A 17,001-nucleotide genomic window follows, 5' to 3' on the forward strand; every position below is an offset into this window, starting at 1 on the left:
TCTTTCCAAAATCAATCACCTATTTGGTTAGTCGTCAAGCAGGCAACTTGTATAAATCGAGTGTTCGAGTTTCACAGTGATCTTGGGATTTTCCAGAATGATTTAAAGCTAAATTTGAAAATTCTCGGTACGTAACGTAATATCAAAACTTTACTACACCTATTTTTTATTCATGACAATTTTGATCGCTATGTTATACCGTCTTCAAACAGCAAGGGAGGAGCAAACGGCGAGGGAGGGACAAACAGCAAGGGAGGGGCAAAACGACGAGGGAGGGGCAAACAGCAAGGGAGGGGCAAACGGCAAGGGAGGGGCAAACAGCAAGGGAGGAGCAAACAGCCAGGGAGGGGCAAACGGCGAGGGAGGGGCAAACAGCAAGGGAGGGGCAAACGGCGAGGGAGGGGCAAACAGCAAGGAAGGGGCAAACGGCGAGGGAGGGGCAAACAGCAAGGGAGGGGCAAACGGCGAGGAAGGGACAAACGGCAAGGGAGGGGCAAACGGCAAGGGAGGGGCAAACAGCAAGGGAGGAGCACACAGCAAGGGAGGGGCAAACAGCAAGAGGGGGGCAAACGGCAAGGGAGGGGCAACCAGCAAGGGAGGGGCAAACGGCAAGGGAGGGGCAACCAGCAAGAGAGGAACAAACAGTAAGGGAGGGGCAAACGGCAAGGGAGGGGCAAACAGCAAGAGAGGAGCAAACAGCCAGGGAGGGGCAAACGGCGAGGGAGGGGCAAACAGCAAGGGAGGGGCAAACAGCAAGGGAGGGGCAACACACGAGAAGTACCACAAGGGCTAAAAGTGTAAAGCACAAATACGCTTGTGTGAAGGAACAAATTGCGAATATGGTATACACCAACGAAGCAAACTTGCAGACATGATAGTTCGTAGGGTCAAGAAGACGATTTTGTAGAATCTTACAGGGACTGACTCACGATTTTCCTTCAGATTTTGTTTTTCACTTTAAATGATCAAAATCTACAGTCTAATGTGTTTAGAAGGTTTCACAAAACAATTAAGGTTATTCATCATGACAGAAGCTCATTATAGAGAGTTTATCATTTGTTTTGAAAACAAAGATTGAGGTGTGTTATTGTTTACGAAGCTTTCAAATGGATATTGATCCACATATATTATATATATCATGTCTCACGTATACTTTAGGTAAAATGTGTCTTTTAAAAGTTAGAATTTTTTATTGTACAACATGAAGATGCTTTAAATTACAAAATTAAGGTTTCGCTGGTTTGTTTGTTTACATAAAAAGACGAGAGTCTTTGTTTACATAACACAGAATCAAAGCTAAAGTATTGCTCTTATCCTTACATTCAGACAGTTCAAATTGTGGTTGTCAACATTAAATGAGGTATAGTTTTAATTTTTAACATCCAAAATGAAAAACATTTCTTTTGAAAAACGTGATCCAGTCCTTTTAAGGCGAAGGAACAAATGACTGAAAAACAAATAATGTTGGTGCGAAAATAAGAGGGCGATAATAAGTATATTGGAAACAATTTAGCGAATCATAAAAGACTTGGGGTTATGGATAAAAGGACGAAAAATGGGAAAAGAGTAAATAAAACTCTATGTTGGTGTGAATCTGTGCTTCATTACGTTTATTTTCTGTAGCTTACTGCTCAAACATGGCTGGCCCAAACAGAACGATCATACTCCAGGACCGTACAGTGAACTCGTATCATCCAGTGATCATTATATCCTATAGAACATTCTGAATTGGATTAGGAAATTATTTTCAACCGCGTTTGACCTGTGGTTATTTTTCTCTTTTGTCTGATATTTTGGTTTTGCAGGAATCGATGGGAAAACTATGCTAAATAATTCCATTTTCATCAGAAAAATCTTTGCTTGTAATTTTTGTATATAGAAAAAATAGCAAAACACTGCACAGACATTCTACTGTGAGTTAGTAGACAGTGTCTCCACATATCACGCGATGTCGCGGGTCTAATTGTACTGCAGGTGTAATTTGGTATATGACGTCGCAAATGTGCGGAAAGTTTCTTACTGTTTTTCGTTTAAAAATCACGGGTCACATGCATCGACCAGGACCCAGTTGCACAAACGTTGGTTAAATTTAACTGACAGATAACGTCTAGTTATCACTATATAAATGAAAGAGTTAACGACAAGTTGACTGTTAGTTAAAGTTAACTACCTTTGTGCAATTGGGTCCAGTTGTTACAACTATTCTCAAACATTTTGAAAAATTTAAATGTATAGCATATTTTACATGATAGACACATCTAAAGCCGAGCAGCTTTGAGAATAGTTATTTTTTATCAGTTCAATTTCAAAAGTAGGAAACGGGCGTGTTTGTGACATCTTGCACGGTAAATTCATTCCTGAAATCACAATTAGTTTTATTTATCTCAGATGTATGTAAACATTTATGTATTCCTGTAATTTGATTTACAATCACTATTAAGACCAAATTAGACTTAAAAATGAATGCTGTTTTGTATGAAGTTTAATTTTTGAAGATGAACTTTTAAGAAAAACAATTTCAAAATTTTCAACTTTCATATCGAAAAACAAGTAGTTGATATTATCGTGGTTTTAATACATCGATTCCAAACAATAATTTTATCATTCCTGCCTTACAAATTAACAATATCATGATATTTGATTGAAGTGTATATATAACTACATGTATCCTTAGGATGTCATGCCGTGGGGATCCGGGTTAGAATAGGTCCTCAGTACCCCTTGCTTGTCGTAAGAGACGACTAAATGGGGCGGTCTTTCGGATGAGACCGTAAAATCCAAGGTCCCATGTCACAGCAGGTGTGGCACCATAAGGATCTCTCCTTGTTCAAAGGCCGTAAGCACCGAGTATAGGCCTAAATTTTGCAGCCCTTCACCGGCAATGGTGACATCTCTGTATCAGTGAAATATTCGCGAGAGGGAGTTAAGCAATACACAGTCAATCAATCTATAGGATTATGGGACACATAGAAGAATTCCTTCATATGCAATACAATCCTATCATGGCAACATCAGCACACGAGACACCGTCACAAAAAAGGAACACCATTACATGCTTTGCATATTCGTTTTTTAGTGTTTTCAAGTCTTAATAGTAAGTAGAGATTGTTGTGCATTTATGAACGTACCTACACGAACCCTTTTGGACACAATATGATACGTAGATCTAGATGCACGTTTTGAGTGATGGTTTTTCCATTCGCTTCGTCAACAGATGCTGTAGTATGCGCTTTAATCATTATTGTGAGGCTGCAGTATTTGTGAGACTTGATACATAGTCACTAATCTTTTGATGATTTCTTTGCTGTAGAGGAAGAAAAGGTTTATCAAAGAATTTGATAACGTAAATTTCGACAACCTGACGGATTATGGAGATTACTATGACGACCCTAGTAACAGGGATGAAGCGTTTAAGGACGCTCAGAAGGACAACCTGTATCAGGTCGAGAACACGTTCAAGAATCTCTATCTCACAATGCCAAGGTAATATATTCAAAAATCTATCTTACAATGCCAAGGGAACACGTTCAAGAATCTCCATTTCATTATACGGTACGTTCAAAAAATTCCATCTCAAATTGCCAAAGTACTCTATCTTATATTACCACGGAAACAGTGCAAAAATCTCTTATCTCATATTGCCAAAGGGATACGTTCAAAATCTCCATCTTATATTGCCAAGGATACAAGTTCAAAAAATATTTATCTCACAAGGTAACACCCATCAAGGATGTATATCTCACATTATCAAGGTAATTCGTCTATATCTCATATTTCACTAATGATGTGAGTATATATCACAATGCCATGGCAACACGTTTAATAATCTCTTTCTCACAATACCATGGCAACACGTTTAATAATCTCTATCTCACAATACCATGGTAACACGTTCAAAAATCTCTATCTCACAAGGTAACACCCATCAAGGATGTCTACCTCACAATATCAGAATATAGGGCTCACGGCGAGTGTAACCAGTCGACAGGGGATGCTTACTCTTCCTAGGCGCCTGATCCCACCTCTGGTGTGTTCAGGGGTCCGTGTTTGCCCAACTATCTATTTTGTACTGTTTATAGGAGTTATGAGATTGGTTGATTGATTGTATCTTGCTTAACGTCTCGCTCGATAATTTTTCACTCATATGGAGACGTCACCAAGACCGGTGAAGGGTTCAAATTTCACCGGTCTTGGTGACGTCTCCATATGAGTGAAAAAATCTCGAGCGAGACGTAAAGCAAGATACAATCAATCTCATAACTCGTTATATTTACCTTTCATCAAGGTAATTCGGACCCCAGTAAACACCAGAGGTGGGTTCGGGAATAAGCATCCCCACTTAACCGGTCACACCCGCCGTGACCTCTTTATCTTGATCAGCTAAATGGAGTAATTTCTAGTTAAAATCAGTATGTTAAAAGGGCATAACAATTGATATGAAATACGTCAACATTCGATTTAATGACAGGTTATATTTGCAAGTAAGATCAAAATAATGTTCAAACACCAATAACATCAACTTATTTGTCGTCAGTAGCCTCCCTCCATTTAAGAATTGATCATACGCAGAATATGCCCTCACGTATAGAATCAAATGAGAGATATAAACACCATGATATCCAAATATGAATAAGATATTTATCATACGTTTATGGATGCAAATTTGTAGCTCTCTGGAGGGGATGGTATATACCAGAGAGCTACAAATCCACTTAGTTCAGAATGGAAGCTGTAAATATTTTCCAATATCATAAAAAATATTTGTAACAGGTCCATTTCCTAGAGCTATCTTGTAAGGATAATAGTTTCCACTGCATGTTTGTAATTCTTGTATATACGGCTGCCAATGCTTAGATGAATAACGTGATATCACAATATGTAATATCATTGGATTGCATATTATTTTTCTTTTCTTTCAGGGGTGTTAGAGTCAATTCTGGACACCAAATTCGTGATATGCTGTTGGGATGTTCCTTCAATGGCTACAAGTGTTTTTCTGTGTAAGATATTGTGAATAAACTGAATGTTTCTTTTTTTCAAATGTAAAAGTACGTGTATAACATATGGCGAAAATTAGATTTTGATTAATTTGTGTGGATCTGATTAGGCGCTTACTTAGTTTGTTTGTCATTTCAGAAATTTCACTTTGGTGAACACCCAGGACTATGGGAACTGTTTCACAATACAATCTAGTAGTTATATAACAAAAAACCCTGGTCCAAAATCAGGTCAGTAGATTAGAGCATCTATAGATCTTCTCTTTTTTATGCAGTCAACTATTAAATCACCATTGTGACATTGAGTACACATAAATCATTATACTAATATAAACTTCCATACAATATTTGTATGTTTGATGAAATCTACGTGACGCCGCCGAGTGAGTAAATAGTACAAAGTAGATAAATTGATGTGGTTATTGTAATAATGAACACTATACTCTCTGTGTAAGGTACAGGTCTCCCGGGACACAAACCAAAGCTTTATGTCGCTCTCTGACAGAGAGGCGATGCAATAACAAACACATGATCAATCTAAATCGCTAACTTTGGTATTTCATTCGTCCAGTTCCTTAAAAGGGGCATGAACACTATTTTGGTACAAAAATTATCTAGATATTCAATTAATAACATGGTAGTTTTTGATTTGTGTAAAACATAGCAACAAACATAAATTTCAAACACTGGTGCAAAAATCTGTTTAAGACAATTATAAACTTTTCATCTTCAAAACAAGGCACAAGCCCTGTTTATGTTTACCTGAAAGGTGAAGATAACGAACAGTGATCAATCTCATAACTCCTATAAGGAATACGAAATAAAAGAGTTGGCCAAACACGGACCCCTGGAAATACAAGAAGTGGGATCGGGTGTCTAGGAGAAGTAAGCATTCCCTATCGACCGGTCACACCCACCGTGAGCCCTATATCTTGATCAGGTAAACGGAGTAATCCGTAGTCAAAATAATGTCAAGTGACTGAACTATCAGTTGACGGCTTCGGTGAAAAAAAGCTTCTACAACGACAATTTTCTGTTCTTTGCTTGCCCCCTAAATTGATTTATCATTAACTTATGTAGAAAATGTTGAATACTTTTGGCATGTTCTTTAGAAACCTTGGTGTTCTCACCTCCGCACGTGATTTCAAGCGACAAGCGTGTTGATAAACAAGGTGTTCGGAGCCGGATGTTATGTCAATTCAAAGTATATCTTGTGTAAAAATATTTTAATCCACTTATTTACATAAGATCTTTATTTCTATAACAAAACATTTAATTTCAATTATCAAACGATCCTTTTTAAAGATTAAAGATTTGCCGGCAATAATTCTCGTGTGTGTGTGTAACAGAGCAACGCTGGATCCATCGTTGTATAAAGTCAAAAGCATGACATTGTCGATTTCAAGAAATAAATCGCCTATTTTTATTAGTGGGGATGGACGACATGTACAGTATATATATATATATATATATATATATATATATATATATATATATAAAATATATATTATATATTCTCCAACGCTTTTAGGTATACGACATCTCTCGTGTTTTAAATTACACGCGTTGAGATGTGACATTTGTACTTATAGGAATATACTCCTGAAGAATTAAAGTATATATATATATATATATATATATATATATATATATATATATATATATAGAAATAGAATAAACAGTACACAAAGTTAAAAATTTAACGCAAGCGCTTTCATTTTATAATCCTATAGTGATATTATTGTAAATAATATGTTTTATGCATTTATATGTAACAATACACCGGTACATTATTTTGCTGGCTTTGTGACGTAACAATGCACTAGTACATGTGTGACGTTAGATTATCTCTTGACGTAATAAATTACTGTATGACGTTATCAGTATATTGTTATTATCGTTAGACGTTTCACTTGTATTAAACGAATCATAAGAAAAGATAAGAGAAGATTCAGATAACACTTCAACATGTAAGTGCTGATATCTTTCTGTTTTGATTCGTTTTTTCTTCATCGGAACTTGGGTACTGTGAAGGGTGAAATCCGGCGTTTTTACATTAATTATGGCAGATCTAACTGTGGTAGCGGCGATTGGACATTCATACATCAGAAGACTTTCAGACACGTTTTTAAAAGTTAATTCGGGTTATGTAAATCTTTGTTTAGACCAAAGTCGATTCTCTGTAACAATTCGTGGTCAAGGAGAATTAGCAGTGAGAGGCTTAGCGACATCTAATCTGTGCAAATTTCCCGAGCCCCAGACATTTGCTTTTTTGCAAATCGGGAGCAACGATGTGTTACTACATTCACCTGCAAGGATTGTAAGATACAGCATTTCTCTTACGGACTTTCTGATCCATGGTACGGGAGTCAAACACATGATTGTAGGTCAACTTATTCGTCGTGACCCCAAGAAATCACCGCTAGGATATAACGACAGTGTTCGCGAAGGTCTAAATTATATTACCAGTCATTCGGTCTGGTAAAATTTCTGTTTTTACCAGACCGAATGATGATTTACCAGACCGAACGAAAGTCATATACAAATAAACAAAAACTGACAGTGCACCAATATTTATTATTTAATCTCTAACTAGCTCAAACATCAATGCCCAATTATCATGTTCATCTCGAAATTCATCACAATAATGATCGTTTTCGTCATCATCCTTGGACTCATAAATTTCTTCTAGAGCAAACATGTCGTCGTTGTCCATAACTGCGTTTTCTGCTGAGCCTGGAAATTAATAAATTGTAGTGTAGTTGTTATTAAATTTGACTTGTGATACTTATGAATATTGTCAAAAATCATAAAATTATATGCGAAATTACTATACATACCTTGAAATTCATCAGCTTCAGAATCAGTTGTGTCTTTGTCCATGCTCTCAGGAATGTTATTTATGTCTGTGTTTTCTGACAAATCTAGGGGAAAAAATAAGCTTTTCAATATTGAGAGATTAGAAAGAAATTGGGGGGAGGGGGATTTAAGTTTACCAACCTTGAAGTTCAGTGATGTCAATGGAGGATCCCACATCAATCACATTGGTGGACTGACCAGCTTTCTTTGCCCTCTGGTAGTTTGGCAGACGTGGCTTCAGAGCTAAGGACTGTGGTAGAAAATGTGAAGCAACTGATAACAAATAGAGAATAATGCATTTGTATCAGCTAGTATGAAATTCCATCACTTGACAAAGTTGTTTTGAGAGAAAAAAAAAATCAATTAATTCATGTATATTCAAATATTGTTTCTTTAATTTGATAATGCAAATTATGTCATTCAATACTAAATTTGAATTACCAGCCATTTGTCAATAGATGACGTAGGGTCAAATTCTGTAACTCGTGGACTTTGAAGTTTGACCATGAGAATATCGTTGAGGGTAGAGGTTTGAAGGCGTGTTCGTCTACTTGTCTTAACAAGTTTCATGTGAGAAAAAGTAGTCTCACAGCTGACGCTTGTAGGGGGAATGCATCCTAGAAGCTCAATCACGGCCATCAGCATTGGAAACTCAGGATCATGAGCATCACACCATTTCAATTCCTGAACTTTACTTCCATGTCTGTAATTATATTGATTAATTTATGATGATACTGAAATTTTATTTTGGCATACCAGTCATAACATTATGATATTTAGTTTTAATATCACCACTGGGATAGGAACCTACTTTCTGTAGAGAATTTTCTTGAAAAGCCTGAGCTCATTCATGGTCTCCTGAACAGAAAAATCTGGTATGGCTCTTAGAAGAGTTTTGCTGTAATGGTTGGCAATGGTCATTATTTCTGTTTCAGCAAAGACTGAAATGAAATAAACAATAATAAATCAGAGGTCTTTTATTTGTACATGGTGATGCCAAATGGTTAAGTCAATAAGTGAATATTAAAATTACAGAGTCACACAATACTATTACAGCATATATTGTGTCATTGTTATTGTAAATAATGTACATAATTATAAAGTATATGATCATCATAATGCGAATCGCACTTTATCAGAACAACCATATCTTACCAGTTTACTTAATAACTTGATTTCATATCAATTGAATGCGTATGTTGAAGAATATAAAGTCTTTTACACTACAGTCTACATTAATTTGTAAACAGACAAACACATTCATATGAATAACACAGAAGCAGTAACATTTATGATTAATTGAATAAAACCAAAACGTGTCAACTAAAACAAAACATCAACAAAGAACTTTAACAAAGTTTGTTGATATAACCTCCTAAATCTGGACTTTCAACTGTTGGCCAATTCTTAAAGTGCAGAATTCTTGTTGAGTTCATAACATTCGTTTCAGAAACGCCCAACTCAAATCTCTCTTTCAGTGCATCTATGAGCCCACTAAGAATTTCATTCTTGTATGACAACGAAGGTGTATTACCCCGCAGAGTAATGCCCTCATATGTGCCTGCTTCCATAATTTCGGAAACACTTTTAAGGTCCCTAAATGACAAAGTAATTTTTGATCTACTTATGTTATTGCTTTTTGATTAAGAAGCAAAGCAAAACATTTTTCACATGCATCTCAGTATTATTTAAAGAGACAAATGAGATTGATTTTATTTTATACATAAAATTTACATGAATGATTCAGAGTGTTAACACTTCAGTGAGTCTTACCTGGTCTTGAACTCTTCCAACAACTCTATGGTGGATTCTGCCCAAATAACACTATCAGCCACAGTGGATTCTGTTTTTTGCAGTTTAAGCGACAGTCTCATGAGAGGTTCTAAAGCTTCCTGTTAATAAAATTTGATGACAACACACATGAAGATGATGGAATGTGGAGATTTGCTTTATGCATGTATGATGATGTTTGATACAGTTTAATTTAAAGAATTTATCAGCTCTCAGTTATTGTCGTAATTATGAGACATTTGATTTCTTGAATAGTTACCATATCTACCAATTGTCGGACTAATGTTTGATTTATTCTATAAAGTACAAACCTGGAGAAAAAGAACAAAGCACACAAGGTCTTTCCTCAACAAGATCTTTGCCAGGCCCTCTGCTTTAGGATTCTTGTGGCTCAGGCTACAGAGATGTGCCTCATATGCTTGGAAAGTACGCATCATGTTGTTCATCCCACGGAACAAATGGGCTAGCCAACGTGTTCCGGTCACCTTTGTAGGCACCACACCCTTCACATTTAAAGCTCTGATAGCATCAAGTAGCCCCCGCTTGTTTTTGTACTGTTTTGTGTAAAAATAGTACAGACCTATCAGTAACGTCATAAGTCTATCGTACAGTTTGCTTTTTTTGAGTACATCCCTGAACGCCAGTTCAAGTCTATGCGCAAAGCAATGGACATTAACAAGTTCATCGTTAATGTTGTTTTTCAACAGAGCAGAGAGTCCTCCTTTTTTCCCCACCATGTTTGAGGCCCCATCACTCCCCATTCCAACCAGTTTTGCTGTAAATAGTAATTGCAACCAAATGTTATCATGTTTCTAATTCTATACATTGTTTTTTGATAAAATTTAATTATTAACTTTCGTTTCGTCATGTCTCTGCTGAAATAGTGGCAGGACTGACTGAATGAACTAAATTCCTTTTCTTTTAGATATTTGAATGTTATGCATAATTTACGTAGTGATTTCAGATTAGTCACTGCATATTGTGACAGAGCATATATATGTAATTTCAACAATAACATAGACATGTACCACTACCTTCAAAAAGATGTACCTTTATCAATCCTGCAATCAGTAAACACCTTCATCAAAAAGGATTCCAAGTCAACTGCACAGGTGCTATTTGGTGTTCCAATTGCTAGGAATCTCTCTGTGACTTTTCCATGCAAGGAGAACCGCAAATAAAGTGCCTCCTGTTCATCACCACTGATGTCAGTTGATCCGTCCATCATGATAGAGAAAAAGTTGACTTTGCTGAGAAAATCTACAGTGTTGTCTCTCTCGGTAGCAGCTATTGACTTCACAAATTCAATGGCAGCTTTGTCGTTGATATATGTGCCGCCTAGATCAATACCTTAAAGATATAATATTACATAAGCTATTTTAGGTTGATATTTCATAACAAGAAAACACAAGTTCTAGAGATTTTTTAGACGTAAGACCAGCATATAATATAAAAATTTACATGTACTTTACCTTTAACTTGATCCAATGAACACAACCATGTGTAGTCACGCATTGGCCGATTGTGCTTCATAACAGCATGAGCATTTCGAAATAAAAAAACAAGTCTGTCTTTTTCAGCTTTTCTTAACGACTGTAAAGCTTTGCCGGCAGAAGTGTTGGTCAAAATATCCGACCCTGTCTTAGCAGACGCATTTTGAAATTCTATGGCCTTTTTATGAGCAACGCTGGACTCGTGGTCGACCACAGCAGTCACTCTGAAATTTGTGCATCCGTCTAAAAAGGTGTTCTGACCTTTTAAGTTTGAGCTTATTCCAGTTGGGGTACGATTGGAACCTGACTTTGAAGCATAACGCTCGACACACACTGAACAAGTCATTGCACTTTTCTCGTCGTTGTAAGTCAGCCATGATCGCCCCTCCTTCCATTTTGGGTTAAATTTTCGTGGAGGTCTTTTCGCCTCGTAATTCTTGTTGTTTTTCGTTGAATCGGGATTGCTAAGCTTTAGTTTTTTTCCTGGTATAGCACCCTCAACAAATTTCAGTCCCAACATTTCACGGTTTATACCGGAACTAAAATACTGTATGTAAATGTCGAACCCGATATATTTAGAAGCGACGATCCCGTGTTGGAGTACGATAACAACGACACTTTTTGAAAACCATTTTAGGAATCCATGGAAAAGATGAACATGTTTTGAATTTCAATTTTATTTTATTCATTTATCATTATTCTCCCAGTTTTCATTGCCTCTACATTACCGGACATTTGGTCCGTCACGATTCTAACTTTTACCGGACCGAGTCTATTTTTACCGGACTTGTCCGACGGTCCGACGAACCTTCGGAAACACTGTAACGACGCGGTCGTTGAAATAAACCAGATCCTGTACTCTGCGTGTGCATCCTTACTAAATGTGACATTTTGGAAACACAAGGGATTTTGGGATAACCTCCAGTACCTTGGGCCCGAAGGAGTACATCTGTCTACAAAATCTGTTAACAATGACCCAGTACCTATGGTCAAATACCTGAGCAGCATTAAATATGCGGTGATCAACACTTGCAGGCAACTAAGGCCAGTATATAAATTAATTAGATTATGTTGAAGTATGACATCTTCTTGCATCGCATGTAGCTCTTAAGTTTACAAATTGCAAGACAAGTTTATAGATTTTAAGAACATTTAGGTTGTGATGTAAATAATATTAATGTCATGGGTCAATGACAATACAAACATTTAAAATATATATGAAGTTGGCTCTCGAAATGCATTGAGAATAAGGATTTCTAAGTAATCGATATCATTTGTCCAAGATGTTACATATGTAGTTCATAATATACAGGTGTACGATCTCTAAGTAATTCATGTTGCTTTTTTAAAGAAATTGGTTTGCTATGTGAACTGTCAGTACATGATCTCTAAGTAATTCGTGTTACTGTTTCTAAGAAATTGGTTTGCTATGTGAGCTGCCAGTACATGATCTCTATGTAATTCGTGTTACTGTTCTAAGTTGTTAGTTCACTATGCCTCAGTACATGATCTCTAAGTAATTCATGTTACTGTTTCTAAGTTGTTAGTTCACTATGCCTCAGTACATGATCTCTAAGTAATTCATGTTACTGTTTCTAAGATGTTAGTTCACTATGCCTCAGTACATGATCTCTAAGTAATTCATGGTACTGTTTCTAAGAAATTGATTTGCTATGTGAACTGCCGGTACATGATCTCTAAGTAATTCGTGTTACTGTTTCTAAGTTGTTAGTTCACTATGCCTCAGTACATGATCTCTAAGTAATTCATGTTACTGTTTCTAAGTTGTTAGTTCACTATGCCTCAGTACATGATCTCTAAGTAATTCATGTTACTGTTTCTAAGATGTTAGTTCACTATGCCTCAGTACATGATCTCTAAGTAATTCATGGTACTGTTTCTAAGAAATTGATTTGCTATGTGAACTGCCGGTACATGATCTCTAAGTAATTCGTGTTACTGTTTCTAAGTTGTTAGTTCATTATGCCTCAGTACATGATCTCTAAGTAATTCATGTGACTGTTTCTAAGAAAATGGTTTGCTATGTGAACTGCCAGTACATGATCTCTAAGTAATTCATGTGACTGTTTCTAAGTTGTAAGTTCACTATGCCTCAGTACATGATCTCTAAGTAATTCATGTGACTGTTTCTAAGTTGTTAGTTTACTATGCCTCAGTACATGATCTCTAAGTAATTCATGGGACTGTTTCTAAGAAATTGGTTTGCTATGTGAACTGCCAGTACATGATCTCTAAGTAATTCGTGTTACTGTTTCTAAGATGTTAGTTCACTATATATCAGTACATGATCTCTAAGTAATTTATGTTACTGTTTCTAAGAAATTGGTTTCCTATATGAACTGCCAGTACATGATCTCTAAGTAATTCATGTTACTGTTTCTAAGTTGTTAGTTCACTATGCCTCAGTACATGATCTCTAAGTAATTCATGTTACTGTTTCTAAGTTGTTAGTTCATTATGCTTCAGTACATAATCTCTTATGTAATTCATGTGACTGTTTCTAAGAAATTGGTTTGCTATGTGAACTGCCAGTACATGAACTCTAAGTAATTCACGTTACTGTTTCTAAGTTGTTAGTTCACTATGTCTCAGTACATGATCTCTAAGTAATTCATGTTACTGTTTCTAAGTTGTTAGTTCATTATGCTTCAGTACATAATCTCTATGTAATTCATGTGACTGTTTCTAAGAAATTGGTTTGCTATGTGAACTGCCAGTACATGATCTCTAAGTAATTCGTGTTACTGTTTCTAAGTTGTTAGTTCACTATGCCTCAGTACATGATCTCTAAGTAATTCATTTTACTGTTTCTAAGTTGTTAGTTCACTATGCCTCAGTACATGATCTCTAAGTAATTCATATTACTGTTTCTAAGATGTTAGTTCACTATATCTCAGTACATAATCGCTAAGTAATTCATGGTACTGTTTCTAAGAAATTGGTTTACTATGTGAACTGCCAGTACATGATCTCTAAGTATTTCTTATAACTGTTTCTAAGAAAGTGTTTTGCTATGTGATCTGACAATTCATGATATAAGTAAGTACTGTTTCCAATATGTTAGTTCACTATGTCTCGGTACATGATCTATAAGTAATTCATACTACTGTTTCTAAGATTAGTTCACTATGTCTCAGTACTATATCTCAAGTTATTCCTGTTACTGTTTAAATAAAAAATGGTTTACTAGGTACCAGCATATGATATGTTCTTTTAGTAATCGGGGTTACTGTTTCTAAGTAATTGGTTATTTTGTGGACTGCCAATACGAGCTGTTTAAGTAATTACAGGCATCGAATCTAAAATGTAATATCATGTAATTGTAGCAGGGGCTATTTTCCTTATAATTTTGAATTCATACATACATTTTAACTATAATAATAGTTGCATTTTCCTCAGTTGTAACCATGCCGAGGAAGCGGCCAGCCGCACACGAGTCTGCCAAACAAAATCAAAAAGAACGAAAATTGATAACCAGTCGGCGAAAGCAGTCAATCAGCCACTAAACATCGATTACGAGAAATTAGCTGCAGATATTTTGAAACGGCAAAATGACAGCAAGAATCAAAACCATGTAGAAACGGAGGAATCAGCAGAGTCAACTGTAGCTCAGTCCTCTGGCACTGTGGATTAGCCGAATAGTCCTGACACTAGCAATAACATCTCTACTTTAATTAACCAAATATTTAATACAGAGAGCTTTCAGGGAAGCTCCATACTTGGCCAAACAACCAACACACGTTCCATGCCAGCTTTGCACATTTGACACCGATAGCATGCGACTTAATACAAGCCTCTCTCAACCCTGCTACAAAAAGGCATATCTACATACATGGGATAAGCTGTGTCATTGGTCAGCATCAAAGCTTACTCTCCCATTACAAATCTCTACAATTTGTAACTTTTTGGCTCACCTATATGAAAACAATTATTCGGCAAGCACGTTAGCATCACAGGTTTCCGCCATTTCATTTCTTCATAAAATTTTAAACTTGCCAAACCCATTTTCTAGTACAAAAATTGTTAAAAGGCTGTCAAAAATCATGTCATGGGGCAGACTCGCGATTCCCAATAACAGGAAATTCTCATGAAACTCATCAATGCCACACATCATACATGCTCCAATTTTCTTCACCGTGTTTTATTGAAAGCATTGTTTCTCACTGCCTTTTTCGGATTTTTCATACTAGGGGAATTAGTTACGAAGTCAAAACAGGCTATAGTTCAAGTAATACAAAAGTCAGACGTCCATTTCGAAGCAAAAGAAGAGAAGTTAACCAGTGTAAGCTTAATTTTACGTCATGCAAAAACTATGCAAGCTGACCAATCAATTACTATATGCTTAGAGGTCAAGCCTGACAAGGAATTCTGTCCAGTTTTTGCTCTCTTTCACTATTTCCGTAAATTCAAACATTCAAGTGGTCCCCTTTTTCAGTTTATTAACGGGGCCCCAGTTTTACATTCATTTGTTTCAAAACAATTAGAGGCAGCTATTTCATTCATGGGTTTGAATCCAAAATTGTACAAAGGTCACAGTTTTCGAATCGGAGCAGCAACACATGCAGCTAGGTTAGGTTTTTCTGAAAACGCGATACAGCGAATGGGTCGATGGAAGTCCGATGCTGTTAAGAGATATATAAGGACGGGTTCTTTTACTCTTTTAATCTAATGAGTCAGATTATGTCTGTCATATTCCCCTGTAGGTGTCACTAGATCACTCAACATTAGATGGGTCAGATTATGTCTGTCATCCTCCCATGCAGAGACCGTCTTCATATCAACATTAGATGGGTCAGATTATGTCTGCCATCCTCCCATAGACCGTCTTCAGATCAACATTAGATGGGTCAGATTATGTCTGCCATCCTCCCATAGACCGTCTTTATATCAACATTAGATGGGTCAGATTATGTCTGCCATCATTCTATGACTCTTAGTATATGTAAGTTGTTAGTGATGAGTAGGCCAGATTATGTCTGCTACTTTCTCCGACACCTGTGCTGCTAGTATACATGTACTCCTGTATGTGCTAAATAGGTGACACTGATGTAATCCAGGTCATAGAATCAGGAGTTTTGCTGGCTATTTGAAATTGTATAAGTATTCTGTTGTGTTATGTATTATTGAATTTCCTTTTCTCAAGATTTTCTGATATCAAAGAGGATTTTCTTTCCTCTGGCATGTTTATATGTTGTTTCCCTTGGGTGGCGGAAAATCCAATGTTTATTGGATTTTGGTGGCCTATTGTTTGTTGCCACCTTATTTTTCATCATAGTGATTATAATTTTCACACTATATCTTAACATGTAACTTTGGGAGATCCTAAACCAAGTCTATGTACAATTTGATAAGAAAGTAGGATCTCCCTAATTGTTTATCTTGATATCTTCTTGTCATTAATAAATGACAGTTTTACAACTACAATAATTACTTGTTTGTTGAGATGAAAAATAACTAGCTGCGGGAAACATGTTTTAACTTCTAGATTTATCATATAGAAGGCATAACGTGATATTATTGTAAATAATATGTTTTATGCATTTATATGTAACAATACACCGGTACATTATTTTGCTGGCTTTGTGACGTAACAATGCACTAGTACATGTGTGACGTTAGATTATCTCTTGACGTAATAAATTACTGTATGACGTTATCAGTATATTGTTATTATCGTTAGACGTTTCACTTGTATTAAACGAATCATAAGAAAAGATACCCACCGCCACCCCTTCAACCATCCTGCTGTATATATTTTACACGTTGTCATTTGCCTATAGTTGTGGCCTATTGTTTGTTGCCACCTTATTTTTCATCATAGTGATTATAATTTTCACACT

General features: G+C 36.3%; 3 protein-coding genes and 1 long non-coding RNA gene across 5 annotated transcripts in view; 2 read left to right on the plus strand and 2 right to left on the minus strand.

Moving 5' to 3' along the window:
* Window positions 1-17,001, plus strand: part of LOC125671101 (degenerin mec-10-like) — a 33,612-nt gene that overhangs the window by 11,195 nt on the left and 5,416 nt on the right. For both annotated transcript variants that reach the window (XM_048906559.2, XM_048906560.2), the window contains 3 exons: window positions 3,311-3,483; window positions 4,920-5,000; window positions 5,137-5,228. In XM_048906559.2, coding sequence (XP_048762516.1) covers window positions 3,311-3,483; window positions 4,920-5,000; window positions 5,137-5,228 — 346 coding nt within the window. The remainder of the gene's footprint in view (window positions 1-3,310; window positions 3,484-4,919; window positions 5,001-5,136; window positions 5,229-17,001) is intronic.
* Window positions 7,555-8,791, minus strand: LOC125671107 (uncharacterized). The gene is made up of 5 exons (XM_048906573.2): window positions 8,668-8,791; window positions 8,298-8,559; window positions 7,998-8,106; window positions 7,838-7,921; window positions 7,555-7,733 (listed from the first exon to the last, which is right to left on the minus strand). Exons 1-5 carry the CDS (start codon window positions 8,775-8,777, stop codon window positions 7,579-7,581), a joined length of 720 nt encoding a protein of 239 aa, XP_048762530.1. The 5' UTR covers window positions 8,778-8,791; the 3' UTR covers window positions 7,555-7,578.
* On the minus strand, window positions 8,668-11,958 carry LOC130046331 (zinc finger protein 862-like). The gene is made up of 5 exons (XM_048906572.2): window positions 11,120-11,958; window positions 10,698-10,997; window positions 9,959-10,422; window positions 9,630-9,748; window positions 8,668-8,797 (listed from the first exon to the last, which is right to left on the minus strand). The coding sequence occupies exons 1-5, from the start codon at window positions 11,658-11,660 to the stop codon at window positions 8,788-8,790; spliced, it is 1,434 nt and encodes a 477-aa protein (XP_048762529.2). The 5' UTR covers window positions 11,661-11,958; the 3' UTR covers window positions 8,668-8,787.
* Window positions 12,512-16,579, plus strand: LOC130054106 (uncharacterized). Its single transcript, XR_008802378.1, has 2 exons — window positions 12,512-14,220; window positions 14,279-16,579. It is a non-coding gene; the product is annotated as an uncharacterized LOC130054106 (long non-coding RNA).

The sequence above is a fragment of the Ostrea edulis genome, chromosome 4 (genome assembly GCF_947568905.1).
Source record: "Ostrea edulis chromosome 4, xbOstEdul1.1, whole genome shotgun sequence".
Classification (NCBI taxonomy): domain Eukaryota; kingdom Metazoa; phylum Mollusca; class Bivalvia; order Ostreida; family Ostreidae; genus Ostrea; species Ostrea edulis.

Coding starts and splice junctions, on each gene's coding strand:
- LOC125671107 (XM_048906573.2), bottom strand. CDS start 8,777: ATGACCATTGCCAACCATTACAGCAAAACTCTTCTAAGAGCCATACCA. Junction 8,560..8,667: donor AAGAAAATTCTCTACAGAAA/GTAGGTTCCTAT, acceptor ATATAATTACAG/ACATGGAAGTAAAGTTCAGG. Junction 7,734..7,837: donor TGAAGCTGATGAATTTCAAG/GTATGTATAGTA, acceptor ATTAATTTCCAG/GCTCAGCAGAAAACGCAGTT.
- LOC130046331 (XM_048906572.2), bottom strand. CDS start 11,660: ATGTTGGGACTGAAATTTGTTGAGGGTGCTATACCAGGAAAAAAACTA. Junction 10,998..11,119: donor TTCATTGGATCAAGTTAAAG/GTAAAGTACATG, acceptor TATATCTTTAAG/GTATTGATCTAGGCGGCACA. Junction 10,423..10,697: donor TGATTGCAGGATTGATAAAG/GTACATCTTTTT, acceptor TACTATTTACAG/CAAAACTGGTTGGAATGGGG.